The 16,264-nt window shown below is 44.9% G+C and overlaps 1 protein-coding gene and 1 long non-coding RNA gene across 12 annotated transcripts in view; one reads left to right on the top strand and one right to left on the bottom strand.

Annotated features, from left to right (window-relative positions):
• LOC118302204 overlaps positions 1 to 16,264 on the bottom strand; it is a 196,669-nt gene that overhangs the window by 15,619 nt on the left and 164,786 nt on the right. For both annotated transcript variants that reach the window (XR_004790475.2, XR_004790477.2), the window contains exon 6: positions 3,037 to 3,078. This is a non-coding gene — a long non-coding RNA (uncharacterized LOC118302204). The remainder of the gene's footprint in view (positions 1 to 3,036; positions 3,079 to 16,264) is intronic.
• Positions 1 to 16,264, top strand: part of celf6 (CUGBP Elav-like family member 6) — a 132,977-nt gene that overhangs the window by 7 nt on the left and 116,706 nt on the right. For all 10 annotated transcript variants that reach the window (XM_035628178.2, XM_035628171.2, XM_035628174.2 and 7 more), the window contains exons 1-2: positions 1 to 423; positions 9,132 to 9,214. The exon at positions 1 to 423 is cut by the window's left edge. In XM_035628178.2, coding sequence (XP_035484071.1) covers positions 174 to 423; positions 9,132 to 9,214 — 333 coding nt within the window. In that variant the 5' untranslated portion in view covers positions 1 to 173. The remainder of the gene's footprint in view (positions 424 to 9,131; positions 9,215 to 16,264) is intronic.

The raw sequence follows: 16,264 nt of genomic DNA on the forward strand, positions 1-16,264 counted from the left end.
GAGAGAGTAGGGAGGGGAGAAGTGTAGGAGGAGTGGGGAGAGAGGACATATAAGGGAGGGGGGCAGTGTGCTCCGTGCAGTTAACTACAGAGAGAGAGAGAGGGAGGGAGAGAGAGAGAGAGAGAGAGAGAGAGAGAGAGAGAGAGCGCAGCCCGCCGGCCCATTGAGGAAAGATGGCTACAGTCACTGCAAACGGAGTGCAGCAGGAGAATGGATTCAGCACCACGAACAGCGCCGGCAGGATGAACGGGCTCACCATCGGGCAGAACACCATTCCAATGAAGGACCACGACGCCATCAAGCTTTTCATCGGGCAGATTCCCAGGAACCTGGAGGAAAAGGACCTGAAGCCGCTGTTTGAGGAATTCGGAAAGATATACGAACTCACCGTGCTGAAGGACAGGTTCACGGGAATGCATAAAGGTGGGTCGTGTTACTTTTTCGCGTCGCTTCGGAGAGGGGCAACGAAAAAACCCCAAAACAAAGACAAATGGTGGAGAGAGAGAAAGAATGAAAGAAAGAAAAGAAAAAAAAACGAGAAATAAAAAGCGTCCCAGTTGCGAGGAGGGGAGGAGGGAGGAGGGGCAGAGAGCACGGGAAGTGGGTTCATTTGCAGATGTTTGGGACGGAGTGGGAGCCCCCGTGCGCGCGCGCGCACGCACGCACACACACACACACACACACACACGATGGAGCGCGACAGGCCGAGCACGTGGAGGCGAGCGCAGGGTTAACAGTGGCCGCGTCCAGCCGGTCCACGTGAATACTACAGCTGCAACCCCCCCCCCAAAAAAAACCGCCTTTGTGTGTTTACATTGACTCCATCATGTGCCGAGCATCCCCCGGTGCGAGGGGGGCGGGACCGGCCCGCGAGGCGAGGGATGCCGTGTTACTCCTGCAGCCGCAGGCAGGTCACCACAACTTGTGCGAAAGAGGAGAAAGAAAAAGGGAGAAGAACGAAACGACCCCTCTGTTCCCCTTCCCGAGGGAACATGCAAAAGCCATTGTCGGGCAATCAGCGGCGGTGATGGAGGCGGTGATGAGGGTGATGGAGGTGGTGATGGAGGTGATGGAGGTGGTGATGGAGGAGGTGATGAAGGTGATGGAGCTGGTGGTGGAGGAGGTGATGCAGGTGGTGATGAAGGTGATGGAGCTGGTGGTGGAGGAGTTGATGGAGGAGGTGATGAAGGTGATGGAGCTGGTGGTGGAGGAGGTGATGAAGGTGGTGATGAAGGTGATGGAGCTGGTGGTGGAGGAGGTGATGGAGGTGGTGATGGAGGAGGTGATGAAGGTGATGGAGGTGATGGAGGTGGTGATGAGGTTGATGAGGGTGATGGAGGTGGTGATAGAGGAGGTGATGAAGGTGATGGAGGTGATGGAGGTGGTGATGGAGGAGGTGCTCTGACCCTTCGGCGCGGGCTAAACGCGTACTTTTGGGTACACGTCCGGAAAACACTCTGTGCGCGGCAGCTGTATCGTACCGCTGCTCTGTGGGCGGGTTCCTCCGTCAGGAAGTACTAGGCAGGATAGTATAGGGAGGCTGAGACCCCCCGCCCCCCCCCCCCCCCCCCCCCCCCCCCCCCCCCCCCCCCCCCCCCGTCCCCCGTCCCCTCATTGTCCGAAACGTCCGGGATCCATATTCCACTCGCCAATTAGTCAGTCAGGCCACCCGATAATCAGGGATCGATCAGCTCCATCGATGTCATTACGACGATGATAGTTGTAATAATGGATGTCAGAGCTCTTTCAGTTGCCAAATAAAAAAAGATTCGAGAATCCCCTGAAAATGCCAGCCTGCTTTAAACACAACTCAATAGTTTTTTTTAATGCACGCCTCTTTTCACGTGTTCATGTTTGATACTGATTGATTTTAATGTAGCGTAAATATAATGATCAATTTAAAAAAAAAAAAAAAGACTTGGCTGTGATCCTGTTTGCAATTAGATGTTTCTATTATTCATCACAAGCCTTGAATTTCACTAACATCTCTATTAGTCTTTCATGTTATTCTGTTCAGAGTCTAATAATTATGTAACGTATTAGTATAACTATTAATAATTATTTTTATTATTATCATAATGACCTTTTAATTTTTAATCTGATAATGTTTTTATATATAAATAACAAGAGCATTCCAAAATGAGGTCACATTTCCTGTACTATCTGTCTTCATTAGCACACTGCAGTTTTTAAAATTTTATTAACAGCAAAAACACTGTGCTCTATTTGATATACATATATATATATATATATATATATATATATATATATATATATATATATATATATATATAACAGTGCTACCACTGATTGTACCCTTTGCTATTTTTTAAATGCTAAATATGTCTTTATTTCCTGTATAATTTTAAAATCACAAACGCCCACAGGCTCTCTCTCACACAAACACACCCACACGCTATAACAACTTAACATTTGCACACAAGCATTTTAGCGGCATCGCATTCACGATCAGTTCACCCTCAGTAAGAGTAATGTATTCTCAAGGCAGGCAAATTATGTATGATATGTAAGTCAGTGGCTACAGTTCATGATCTTATCGATCAGCACAAGTAAAGCACTCTTGTGGGAGAAACGAGCGTGGGCTCAGCGTTACTTTGCTGTGTGTGTGTGTGTGTGTGTGTGTGTGTGCAGCCCTGCAGGTCTCCATGCACCACCTGTTCCTCCAGCCATCAGTTGCTTGTGCTCAACACGCTCCTCATCTTTCCAGTGTTCCTCTTTGGCGCCCGGCGATCGATTAAAACAATATTTCTGATGTTTGTGTTGTTTACGCCTGTCCTCAGCCATCCCTGAATGTCAACACTCTGGAGGATGGTTGCCTCGGGAAGGATAATCCTGTTCCGAGAGCCAGACAGTGTGCCCGCTCAAATCATCCTCCACCAAGGCCACTCTGATGTATGCAGTATGCCCACTTCATCCCGCATGACATTCAAAGTCACTTTGGGAGCGCAGGCGTGCACTTTTAATAAGATTTCACAAATGCATTATATGGATGAGATTTTCCTATTGGCCACTCACCTAAACCATGTTCATGCCTCCTGCCGCGGCGCTGCGCGATACCTGCGGACCGATGCAAGAGAGAACAAGAGTAGGAAAATGGGATTAGTGTCGTTAACAAAACATAAGTAGGTAGAGTGCGATCATTAGCCGTGTCCGTCAAGGAGAGCGGTTTGAAGCGCGGACCGAACGGCTGCTCTGAAACTGAGAAGACGGTAAAATCAATCACTTAGTTAACAGTGGAAGTTCCTCTATATGCTTCCCATTGGCTCAGTAACATATACTCAGATTGATATGTTTCAAATTAAAATGTAATTAATGTTTAAATCAAGTCTGGCCAACAATTCAAAAATATAAAAAAATTACAATAACTGTTATCATAATAAGAAAAGAAAACCGTAAAGCATCAGTTTTTTTTGAATTGGGTCTCTGACCACGCCGGTGAACATTTTCTTGTGATGTAGAAACCTAAACTGCAGAGTGAAGTGTACGTTTGTTACTGTATGTCTTCAGTGTGCATCTGCTCTCTGTATGTGAACACATGCTTCGAGGTCTGAGACATCCAGCTGCTGTGAAGCTGCAGAGCTGGGACACATTTGCATTGAGGACAGAGGGAATAACTTAACAATTCGCATTTGACTTGTGGCTTAACACGGAACATGATCAGGTTCCCCCCGGGTCGAAGGTTCAGCTGCCAGGGATCTCCATTGAATATACAGTTTTACAGAATATAATAATAATCAACAACAGATCTCACGACTACTTTGCTTTTTAAAGGGGTTGACGCACGGTGATGGACCGACAGAGAAGGTTCACCCGAATGTGTCGACTCCTCAGGGAGATAGTGAGGACCACACAACTGAGCTAACAGGAGATATAAAAAAAACGGACTTGCATTCATCAGGTGGATGTGTAAATAATTAAACTGTGCGCTAGTTTGCCAAATCAAGTTACCATGTTTGGTGGTGAGGCCTGAACGTATTAACCCCTCTGGTTTGGTCACATGTTGGGGTCTCAGACGGTAGAAATCCCTCGGTTGAGTGTTGATATATCTCTATCTGCACGACTTGCAGGCCCGTGGTGGTTTCATTTCACCCCGACGTTGTCGTGTCGGATAAATGGTATTAATCCACCCAGTGTTGGAGCAGTGTAACTATCATCAACAATGTTAAGTAATTTCCTCTGCCCCAAAACAATATAAAGTTGTGTAATAATCTTTTGTCCACACACAGTTTGTATTGCATAGTGGTTTAAAAAGCGGTTCGTCTTCCGTTCGGTTCAGGGAAATGCGAAATGTGCCATTGGATAGTGGTTAGCTATTATGTCAAAGGCCTGGGAGGCATCTGAATGTTGTTACATTATCACAAATTCAATTCACATTTTCATCATAAACGGAAACACACACATTTTTCACAGCAGAGCAACAGAGTAATGGGGGAATGATATAATAAGTTTGGCTCCACAATCTCTAAAAAGAAAAAGAAAAAAGTTCATAATAATTTAATGCAGTGCCATAAATACATGGCTGTTGGTTTCAGTTAGTAAAACATACCTGCTGAATGATTTGCAGCACAAGTTTTCGTTTCACATCCACAGTCCCGTGACACCTCCATATAGGGAAGATCAGAATATATTGCCATTAATTAATTAGTCTTGCCTCAAGACTAATTCATGTGGATTGTACAGCATTCATATTAACAGGTGTTTTGTGCATTGTGAATTCTTACTTTGGGCATTGAAGGTATATCTAGGGACCTTATTTGAATATCTGGTGAATTTGACATGATATATTTTCCTGTACTTTTCAGACTGATGTCTGTTCAGAGAACATCTTTTCAAATGTTTAATTTCACCAATGATTATGTCCTATCTTGTAGTTGTTCGACACTGTTGCCTTTAATGGCGGTTTGATGGTTTGCGAGTCGTCAGGGAACCTTAGACAGTGCGTGGGATGACTTGACACTATTGGCGGGCACGGCGCTCATCAGTGTGTGGTGCAGCCAGGTCGTGCTGTTTAACATCCATCATCTTCGGTGAGCGCTGCATTATCATAATGCTCAGCGTCAGTGCCAGAACGCGTGCATTGTTCAGGCATGCCGAATGTAAGCGGGGGGCAAATCTTTTGCCTGAGTAGCGTTATCTATCAATCCGTCTCTGATGCTGAGAGGAGGGACACTGAACTGCACCACACGGCCAGGAGGAAGAGAGACAAAGAGGAGTTAAACGCCTTCATCCATTCTGCTCCCCTCCGCAGGTCCACGCAGTGCTACTGGCCATAAACAGCCTGACAAATTGACATGAAAAGCCCTCATAGGCACTGAAATGTCAAAAGAAAACCTCAGTAGGGCACTGATATCTACTTGCAATTGACTCAGAATGTAACAACAAATCTTCGGAGGTGTCTATACAATTTGTGGAAACGTTTCTCTGTGAAAATCAGAGACTCATAGCAGTGGTCACTGCGTTTCAGATCCACGCTTCTGTTGGGTTTCATCTACAAAGTGAGCGTTGCAGAGGAGGCGTTGGACGGTGACTGACAGTGTATGTAAGTTGAGTGACAGGTGTAGTTTAGGTCTACAGAGGACCTGTTTGATCATTAGAAAGCGGGCTGTGTGCGGAGCAGACAGCCAACAGCTCCGAGCCGTCCGCTCCCACTGTAGATGGATAGAAGGACTGAATGATGGAAGGATGCTCTGCAGGTAATAGTGTGGTTAATTCAGAAACATGAAGCCGTGGATGAGTCCTCACATCCGTTTTGTCCCAGTGCCCATGAGGGGGTCAGGCTTCACACATTTAGCAGCATCCAGTTGTTTTTACATATTTTATTTGTGCGCCTGGATGTTGTTTGGATTTTTTGGGGAATTCATTTGCATCATTTTCCACAGTTTAATGAACATTCTTGGATCAGACATGGGTGAGGAGACCATACGAGAGCAAATTGCTCATGATTCATGAATTCACTGCAAATGAATTCAAATTTTATTCAAATTTGTTCTAAAGTTATTTCAATTACAGGTACCTGATACTTTAAAAAAAAGCACAATTTGCTCTTAATGCCCGGATGCATGCAATTGTGAGCAGGTACTAATTTCCATTTTAAAACAAATTGTTAGAAGAAGCATTACACGGGAAGAAAGTTATTTAAGTAATTACCCGAGACGTGTCTGGCAAACGCAACAACACATTTCCTGCTTTTTTTTGATCCAGTTTGCAGGGCCTACTTTGTCATTTTCCTTAAAATACGATTTTTTGAACTTTTGTCCGTTGCTGAAATTATGGTGTGGTAAATTGTCTTTGATTACCAAAGAATTATTTTCACCCCACTTAACCCGCTCATCGCATGAAGCCACCAATCCGTCTGTTCAACCCCCACCAGAGCTTAGCCTTAATTTCAGAACCTTGTCCAAGTTCACCTCTTCTTCTTATTCCTCTTCCTCTCCATTTAATTCATCCAACTTTTTTCCCCAAGTCTTTAGAATATTAGATTGATTCAAATTTGAATTCACGTCGGAAGGTTGAAATATCATCTGAATAATTTGCGGAAAATGAATGCATCTTAAGCATCAGGGAAGAAAAAAACATTGAAGCAGTGAACCATGTTTTTTCTTGGTGGTGTCTACTTGACATTACGGTTAAGAGACTTCAACCTTGCTTTAGTCCCCTAAGTTATTGAAAATATCAGACTCAACATCGTCTGCTTTTATTGTCCAAGTGACATTATTATGTCGCAATGATGCAAACACTTTAGAAATCAGTTAGCACTTCCTGATGCATATGTTTTTTGAAGGGTCCTCCTGCATGGCTGAGTACCAAGGGGACAACAATGAGGGACCACTCGCGAGTATAAATGTAATCCCATGTCAATTAAGCAACTTAAATTTCCAAGATGACAGCCCTAACTTTTTACCAGCTGCTGCATCCCCGGTCCCTCCGCAAATGATATCAGTGTGCCGCTCCTGTTCTTAAAGCTGAAAGCTCATCTGTTCCACAATTGGCTTTCTCAATCACCGACTGCTTTGGGCTTCAGACGTCCCTTGAGCCAGCAGTGTTGGATATGAAGCGTTCTTAAGTCCTGCTGAAGCCGAGGCAGCTGGCCTGCATATTACAGGCTGCGATGCACAAAGAGTCCAGTTTAAAAAGTTATTTGAACTAATAAATGCCATTTTTCTTCAAGCAACTGGACTAATTTGCAGTGGGGTGAGATTTCTCCCCTTGTTTCAAATGCAGTCTCTCTTGCTTTGAGAATGTTCCTGGGAAAAACTGAACCAGAGTTGAATCTGTATTGAGGTCAAGTAAAAGTAGCAGTGTACTCCATTAAAAATAAATGTTCCGCATAGTAAAATTAAAGGTACTCATTATACAGAATGGTTTACATTATATGTGGGTTTATTTTTATATGATTCATATATATATATATATATATATATATATGTAATACTCAAATGTTATAGTTGCTCAAGGTTGAAACCAATATGAACTGATTCATAAACTGATGGTTTATGGGTAGTTTTCGCATGGAAAATATTAGCCCAATAAGAAGTAGCACATAGTAGAAAGCCTACAACTGTTCTTAAGCACAGTGATTGTGTTAATGCTACTTTCCATCACTGGAACAAAACAACACAGAGAGAAATAAATTGAAAAGATGGACACCTTTGGCAGTTTATATTTCATAAAAGGACTTGGGACAGTCCAAAGCTACTTTCCTGGAAGGACAATGGTCAATAAAACTTGTGCTGCCCTAATTTGTGATAGGGGCATTTTTAAACTCACACTACGGTAAACCATTTGAAGAAATCCTGCCCAGATATATAATAACCACCAGCATAGCAGCAAGGTGACAATATATATATATGTGTGTATGTGTGTGTATGTGTGATGTGACAGTAGCCGAAGAATGTCAGCACCAGCCATACCATTCCAGATTGTGCTAGGACACGTCCCCTGGGGGCCTTGGTTCATGTCCCACAGTTTTGTAATGTCACTAAGGATGAAGAGTGTCTCCCCAGGCCCCCAAACTTTTCTGCTTTGCTGTGTGACATTCTGTTTCATCAGTGTCGTTTAGGTGATTTTTCCTCTTGAGTAACTGCCTAGTTGTGGAGGAGGTTGAAGGTTGTCGTGAAAGGGAGCTCTCTTGGCCACGCGCCAGAGTGTGTTGCTGGGTTTTTCGGGGTTGATGGGTGCTAGGTGCCGCACGGCGGGTATTTTTTGTGTGAGTGTGAGTGTGTCTCCTCTCTCCTCCCATGGGAATCCTTGGCAGCAGGTGTGACATGTAGTAATGGGAAATTATGCTGCACAGTGCAAAACCTCTTCTGAACGGGGTCACCCACTGCCAACGCTGCCAAGCTCGTACCACGGCAACCACTCACTCTTTATTAATGAAAGCTGACTTATTTACTGATGCATATTCATTCTGTTTTTCCTGACATTTTTCCAACTTCAAGAAAAGTCTCAGAGGTGTGTGAGGCTACAGTTTCAGCTCATCACCAGAGATTCTTTAATTATTTGGCAGCAAAAAAAAAGAGGTACTAACTGATTAACTTTTTCCTCCTGTGTCCTGGTTAATGACTTTGAAAGTGATCATTTATCAGAAAGTAGAACACATAATCGTTAGTTGTTGAAAACAAGTGACTTAGCTTTTTCCATCCCCACTCCGTTTAAACTCACCCCAGGAACAGACTCATTTTTACGCTTACATATTTTACATTTTTCTGTTTTATTTTGCTAATTCCAATTATGATATTATACAATCTATTATTAGTATTAGAGTTTACAAATATATTAAAATGAATTCAAAAAGAAGACGTAATTAGATGACTAATAATAGTAATACAGCTAAATGGAACGAAGCAGTTTTAATATTTTGAAAAAAATAAGTAAAATTTTGATCTAAATGAATGGGTAACCAGCCGGTTATTTTCTCATATATTAGAAAATATATGAACCTAATGATATAAATATGCTTTCCTGTCTACCAAATGGTCAAATCTGACCCTTAATGCCTGGTCACAAAAACTATTTTCTACTTCCTCTCTTTTCTTATCATTACTGTCTGTGTGTAGTTGTGTAGCTAATGTCTGGTAGAATAAACCTTTGTCTCTCATGTCTCCCTGTAGGATGTGCCTTTCTAACATACTGTGCCAGAGAGTCAGCACTGAAGGCCCAGAGCGCCCTCCATGAACAGAAGACTCTGCCAGGGGTAAGTGCCCCCGATCTGCCCTCTGTCATAGGCTAAAGCCCCCGGGCAACCAGCCTGGTATGGGGATCTGCATTAACATAAGAGTTACATCACAGTTGTTCTCTCACACACGCACACACACACACACTCACACTATTGCACACTGAAGCACATGGCGACACAGTTTACACAAAGATTCCTTAACAGATGGAACGATTCACTCACACTAACACACACTCACCTACACACACACACACACACACACACACACACACACACTAACACAGACTCACCTACACACACAAACACACACACACACTAACACACACACACACACACACACACACAGACAGACAGTAGTAGAAGAGTGTGAGTGGCCTATCTCACCTTGCGGTGTCTTATTACACTAATCACCCCGGCGGAGATATTTGATAAGCGCTCCCTCATAACAGCCAATGCCGTCCTTCCCCCGTCCTCTCACAATATGGCTGCCACAGCCACTAATTGCCTTGAGGAATCCCACTCTCATTATCACATATAATCAAACAGTAAGTATAAACAATCATTTTTACCATGTATATGACCATCTGGTGTTTTTGATTTAATTCTTTCCCCCGTCCCCGGGCAGGGAACTTTTTCAATTAAAATAATGGCCTCTTCAAACAACACAAGTAACACATACCTTGCAGTGGGCTCTTAAGCCCACCCAGGAGGAGACCCTCAATCTTGGATGAGCACGAGCTGGTGCTGTCTATCTGTACTTGATGTGGGGGAGGGGGGATTCGTCTCCCACATCAGGGGAATTATCGGAGGTGTGATTGAATTACCCCCTGCGGGTCCCTAAGAAGGGGAAGCTGCTCCAGTGCCCAGGATCCTCACTGGCCCCCTCCAACCCCACTTTCCTATCGCTGCATCCCAACACTTCCTCCCAGGCTGGGGCTTTAATCAGAGCCTGAGGTACAACAAGACAGAGGAAGACAGGGGGAGAGGTACAGAAAGGAGAGGAGGAAAGATGGGATAGGGGATGGTTTGCAAAGGTTGATGGAGTTGTGGAGCTCTATATTGTTCCTCACCATTTTGTTAATGCGTTGTTTGCACTTCACTGAATATCGGCGGTTCTTCACTGAACGTTAGGCACACTGGCACACTGTGCGAAAGAGTTCCTGGGAGATCAGGCTCCCCGGCTCGTTACTGCCTCGCCCAGCTCCATAATGAGATGATTGTCATGATGGTCCTGGATAGGTGTTCCTCCCTTTATTGCCAACATCCTTGTTTGTCTTCTATCGAGAAAGAGGTTAATGGCATGTTCTGTGGGGCCCGGGTAAACATTTCCCCCGTAGAGCTCACAGCGAGGGGTCAGTGCTGCAATCTCGGGCTGAGCACCGCCTGCATACAGAGGGCAATATAGATGTTCTGTCTCTCTGAGGGAGAGAGAGAGGGAGGGAGAGGGAGAGAAAGAGAGAGAGAGAGAGGGAACAATGGGAGTGGGAGCGAGGCAGAGACAGACAAAGACTGCGAGAGGTGACACTTCTGGACAAGCCTCATTGTCACTGTCATGGCCTGATGGTTTCGAGATGCTCCGTTGTATAATGCTGCTATTTTCAGGGGCTTCTCCACACAGCGGCTGTGGACACAACTGTGTAGTCTGGTTGTGCCCGTCTGACTGTCAGGCAAACCTAAATGCAAATCAGCGTCTTTCCTTCACAAGGAGAGACAAAATGAAAATGAACCAAGTAATACAAAACACGACCAAGAAAAATGAATCTGAGGCAGTTAAATCACAGAGCAAGCTAGAGAGTGTGCGTTTGCTGTAAAAGAGCTCTGACAATCATCAGTCTGAATCACCATGTTTATCTCCTTCCCTTCATGTGGATGAGGTTACATTTAGAGAAAACCAAACTATGCCTTCAACACAGATGATAGATTAAGTCCTTGCATGGCATCCTCCCTTATACCAACTAGTCAGTTTCCACAAAGCTCACGAGCCCAGATATTGCTGAAGTTCACTTCATTGACTACCAGGTCTGATCCAGACGATCCATCCAGTAGCTGTACCACTTTACCACCTTTTAGGGCTTTGCCCATTCACTGCGACGGGCAGTTTAGCGTCTACAACTAAACTAAGCCAGAAGCTTTAGTATACTGAGGGAAAACCCACACAGGCACGGGGGAGACGCGTTCAAACTCCGCACAGAACGGTCAACGGGCAGGTTCAAACTAGGGCTTGGCGATATGGACCCAAAATCATATATCTCGATATTTGTTTAGCTGAATGGTGATACTCGATATATATCTCGATATTTTTTCCCCCTCAAGAAATACCAAAAAATCAAATCAACATGTGCCACATGTCACACACTTTTAATAACCAGCTGCACAATATCAACATGTACACGATATTAATACATAAAAAAACTACTGGCTTGTTAAATAACAATAAAAAATTATATTAAATAAAAAACGCTTAAATAAAATATGTAAAAAAATGCTTCTTTTCTTGCATAACAGAATACAAAGAGCTGTGCAAAATCCTAGTTCAAACCCAGAACCCAGAATTTTATAGTGAAGAAGAAGTGTGAACCACTGCCACCAAGAAGCCAGCCATGATCTAGACTTGCATTTTGTCGCAGCCTACAGATTCAGCTGGTGCTCGAAAACATTCCAACCCAAACTGAGGTGGACTCGGGAAGAGGGTGCATGCATGTGAGTTTGATGAAGCGTTATGATGGTGACCAATTGGCTTTAGTCTGTGACAGACAAAGCCAGAGCGTTGAGAGTACAGCCTGCTTTATTCTCCCCCTGGCATCCGTCAAAGGGAAAGTAGTCTCTGCCGCGCCGAGAGCAGAGTTGAAAAGAGATTCACAATTCTCGTCCCATGTTTCTATTTTTGTTCCATTTCTGTCTGCTACATTAGGTTTGCGGACGCTTCATTTGTTGAGTAGAGAAGAAAAAGAGCACTACAGAACGTCGTAGGCATCGTGCAGGACGCATGCGCGTGTCGGCGAGATATACAGAGAGAGAGTTCACGTAAGAGAAGGTGTGGAGCAGACGCCCTGAGCTTGGTTGCGCCTTCTGACACAAGCACTCTGGTAGTGCAGCTGTCCCTGACAACAGGAGATGTGGAAGTCCCGTTGTCTATTGGAGAGTCATGACACTGTAGCTGCGTATTGCTACAGTACAAACACAACACATCAACTAATTCATTTAGACAAATAACGTGCGATCATGCCTTAGGGTTAAACTTCCAAGCAAGATGCCTTTGCGCTACAAACGGAAAGTTCCGCTCACTAGGATTCATGAATTGAACACGAAACAGCCTCGCAAGAATCTCGCCCTGCGTGTAATCGTTTATTGTTTCACATCAGCACACTGTGCATTACACAAAGGGGACAGTGAAGAACAGTGTGACAGAGAGGAGGCAGACATATTTTATGCGTGTGCGAGAGAACGCGGCCGTGCGGTCTCAGCGGGAAGCTGCGACTCTTACATCATCTCCAGATCGGCTGCGAGTCTTATATTTCCCATAATTCCCATTCCTTTATTTACCAAGTCTTGTACTGCGTGCACCGCAATGGAATTGCCACCGGGGAATGCGGCTCTGTCTGCTGTGGCTCAAGCGGGCTTTGTTTACATTTGTTTGATTAATTGCATGTAAGGAGCATAATGAGCTCTTGATGTCCTGCGCATCAGACCCTGCTGCTACAGTTTGTACAGTAAATGTAATCAGAGATCCAGCCTCGTGCCCTTGGCGAGCTCGCAGTGCTGCTGTTGTGTGTTTTACGCGCGCACACAGCACTTTCCCCAATGTAGGGCAGCATGGTGCCGCACGTGGACAGGTTAGGTCACGCCCGGGAGTGATTTCTCTCTGGGTCGGATTAATTCCTGGGACGTTTACGCACAGACCTTGGGCCAAACTGCAGCTCATGCACTGCATTTCCCTCTTACACCAATAGCGTTTGGGTAGAACAGTTAAGTTGATGATGGCAGCTTTCTGATGAGCAAAACACTTTTCTTTGACTGCTTCGAAACTTCACGGCAGTATTCAATATATTTTCCTTTTTTTGTTAGCGCCATCTGGCAGCGGCGCCGAAATGTTATTTACGACCGTTTGCCAAATGGCCTCCCAGCGTGCCGCTATTGGCGCCGCGCAAACTTCATATGAATCCTGCTCTCCCCTTTCAGGGCCGCGCCGCTTTCTCCTCTCAGGCCAATTAGCTCTTGGTGTTCGCATGTAACAAGCATGCTAATTGGGTGCTAGTGAACCCCAAAAGCCAATTAAAAATGTTCAAGAAAAAAAGAAAAGAAAGATCCGGCTTCTCTTTGTACCTCATTCCCTTCTGCCGTCTTCCTCTTCCCCCTCTTTCCCAAAGGCCTCTCTAATAATCAATCTGCAACACTTTTACTCCCCCCCCCCCGGAATGTGCTGAGTGTGCGATGGCGCCACCGCCTTATACTTGTCATTTATGTCGAGGTGTCTGGGGGGGGGGGGGGGGGGGGGGGGGGGTCCACATTTCTTGGTTTTCTGAGTGAGAACTCCAGCAGCCAGCACCTGACCTCTGTATAAATGACAAGGCAGCCAAGCGCGGCAAAGAAGAAGATAGGGGGGGAGAAGGTAACCAACTCCGACTTTCTGAAGTGTGTCCCGTCAAAATTTGAACAGGTAAGCTTGAAAGTATCAGCTTTCACCAAAGTGAGTAGCAAAATGTTTGGGGTTTCTCACTTTTTTTTCTGCTTCCACGTATTAAAAAAAATAGCGGGAAATTGACTTCAGCATGTGTCACACTAAAAAATGGGTCAGGGGGACACCGTGCAACAGCAGTATTATGTGTCACTAAGCACACTGCCATGGACGAGTGCATCTGCGTTCTCGACACCCCTCTCCCTGCAGCACACCACAGATGCGGCCATCGTAGGCCTGCCGTGTGTCTTCGTCTGTGGCTCCGAGCGATGGAAAGACACCAGTTTGTTTTGTTTTTTTCCCTTGACATTGTTTTACCCGCGTGAATGTACAACCAAAAAACATTTAATTTAGGCACGTGTTCTCAAAGAGTTTATTGCTGCATTTTGCTCTTTACTCAAGCAGAGTTTTTGTCCACAGAGGAGTGACTGCTCTTCAGTGACTTCTCAGGGGAACTCGTGAGCTGGTAAACAGTGTAAACTCACAAGACATTGTTCCCCTTCCTTTATTCTCATCTACCAAGTTAATATATTCAGTGTTAGGGGCTTTGTGAGGCGTATTCCAGGTGTGTGTGTATGTGTGTGTGTGTTTGTGTGTGTCTGTGTGTGTGTGTGTGTGTGTGTTTGTGTGTGTGTGTGTGTGTGTGTGTGTGTGTGTGTGTGTGTGTGTGTGTGTGTGTGCGTGTGTGTGTGTGTGTATGTGTGTGTGTGTATGTGTGTCTGTTGCAGTGTCACAGTGTTATCAAAGGACTTACTAAGCTCCTCTACGGCAGGGCCACTTCTGGACAGTCATGCTGCAGGTTAAACTAATTGCTCATGCCACACAGGGCCTTTACCTGTTCTTTTAAGGGACAAATTGTGCGCTGTTGTCGATCAATTTGTCCTCCGTGCCAGATTTGTCAACCTCCAGTGCCCCTGAGCAGTTGCCATTATGAAGCAAAAACAAAACAAACAAAAAAAAGAAGAAAGGCCCAGGCACTGGATGTGAGACCTCTGCTGAGGCTCCCCCTGCTCTCCTCATCATCAATTAGGTCTATATCATATTCTTTTTGTTGTCCGCTTTAGAAAAGAAATTAAAAAGGGCCATTTGTTTTTCTTATCCCCCTGGGATGAAAGCATTTACTACGCCCGCTGCACCGCGCGCGGCCATGCCGCCGATTAGGGAGTGAATGGAATCACAATGGAGGAATGCACTCGGCATTGTCTCCTATTATGTGGCTGGTGGCCCCGAATATTGTGCAAAAAAATTAATTGTGTTCCATCTGATGGGATTTTCGACCTCGGAGAGTGCAAAATGTTAATCCTGGCAGGCGAGCGGACACTGTGGAATGCCTGACTCTGTCCAGGGGTGAATGTGGACAGGGCACACACGCAGTTGGCTGTGAGAGAGCTCTTAACCAGCCCATAAAGATGGCAGGCCAGAGGCGCCGGACAGATGAGCGGGAGAGATAGCGCTTCTCAAAGGCCGCAGGGCAGGAGAGCGTTTGGTCTTTCAGCGGTTGGCAACATCCAGGCCCATTTGTCCTTTAGATCTTGAACATATACTACAATACAGTAAAACAGGCTGGTGCCCAGGTCGTTTGAGTGAAAAATCGCAGCCTCACAATTTATTGAAAGATCAATCTGCGGACAAAGTGGCCCTCACAAAAAAAAACGAACCAAGCTGTGTAGCAGTAGTTTTTCTTCAAAATAGGAATCCGAAATTTGTAAAAGTGCCTTCTACTCTCTCAAAATTTACTGGAAGCCGATGGTAGAAACAAAATGGTTTGAAAGCAAGATGCTGAACATGTTGAACCACTCACAGTGATTGTCGAAAACAAGATTATACAACTTTTTAAGGAGACGAATACGGTGAAGTCATGATTAATAAACCTGTGAAAACCTTTCAGTGTATTCTAAAACATCGAAGGATGTACCCCGGGTGAAGATCTTTTAAAAGGGGAGCATCATCCCTGCTGGCATGTTTTCATATGTGTTGAAAGCTTGTAAGCTGAGCAGCTCCTTCACACCCTTCCCCCACATCGACACATTCACCATCTCGCCCTCGCTGACAGGTGGAGTCGGACTCCGCCGTGCATGCTCTCTTGCACTAATTTATCCACTTCTTTAGCTGTAATGAGGCAGAACTGGTAAATGTGGGGACAGCATTGTTAACATTGCTGCTTCACTGGGGAAGAGGAGAAGGCTGAAGAATAGCGGAGGAGGGTGAAAATGAGGCCCCGGCTGCTGTCATACCTCCAAGAATTACAATTTGAGTCTTTTACCCGGCTGTCTAATAGGCTGCTGGGCGGAATATGACATTTCCTAAACCAATTAAACATCAAAGTTTCCGTCGCATTTTGGAAATAACAGCTGGAAGGAAAACTCACAAACAAACCAAAAAATGAATGTCTG

The sequence above is a fragment of the Scophthalmus maximus genome, chromosome 4 (genome assembly GCF_022379125.1).
Source record: "Scophthalmus maximus strain ysfricsl-2021 chromosome 4, ASM2237912v1, whole genome shotgun sequence".
Classification (NCBI taxonomy): Eukaryota; Metazoa; Chordata; class Actinopteri; order Pleuronectiformes; family Scophthalmidae; genus Scophthalmus; species Scophthalmus maximus.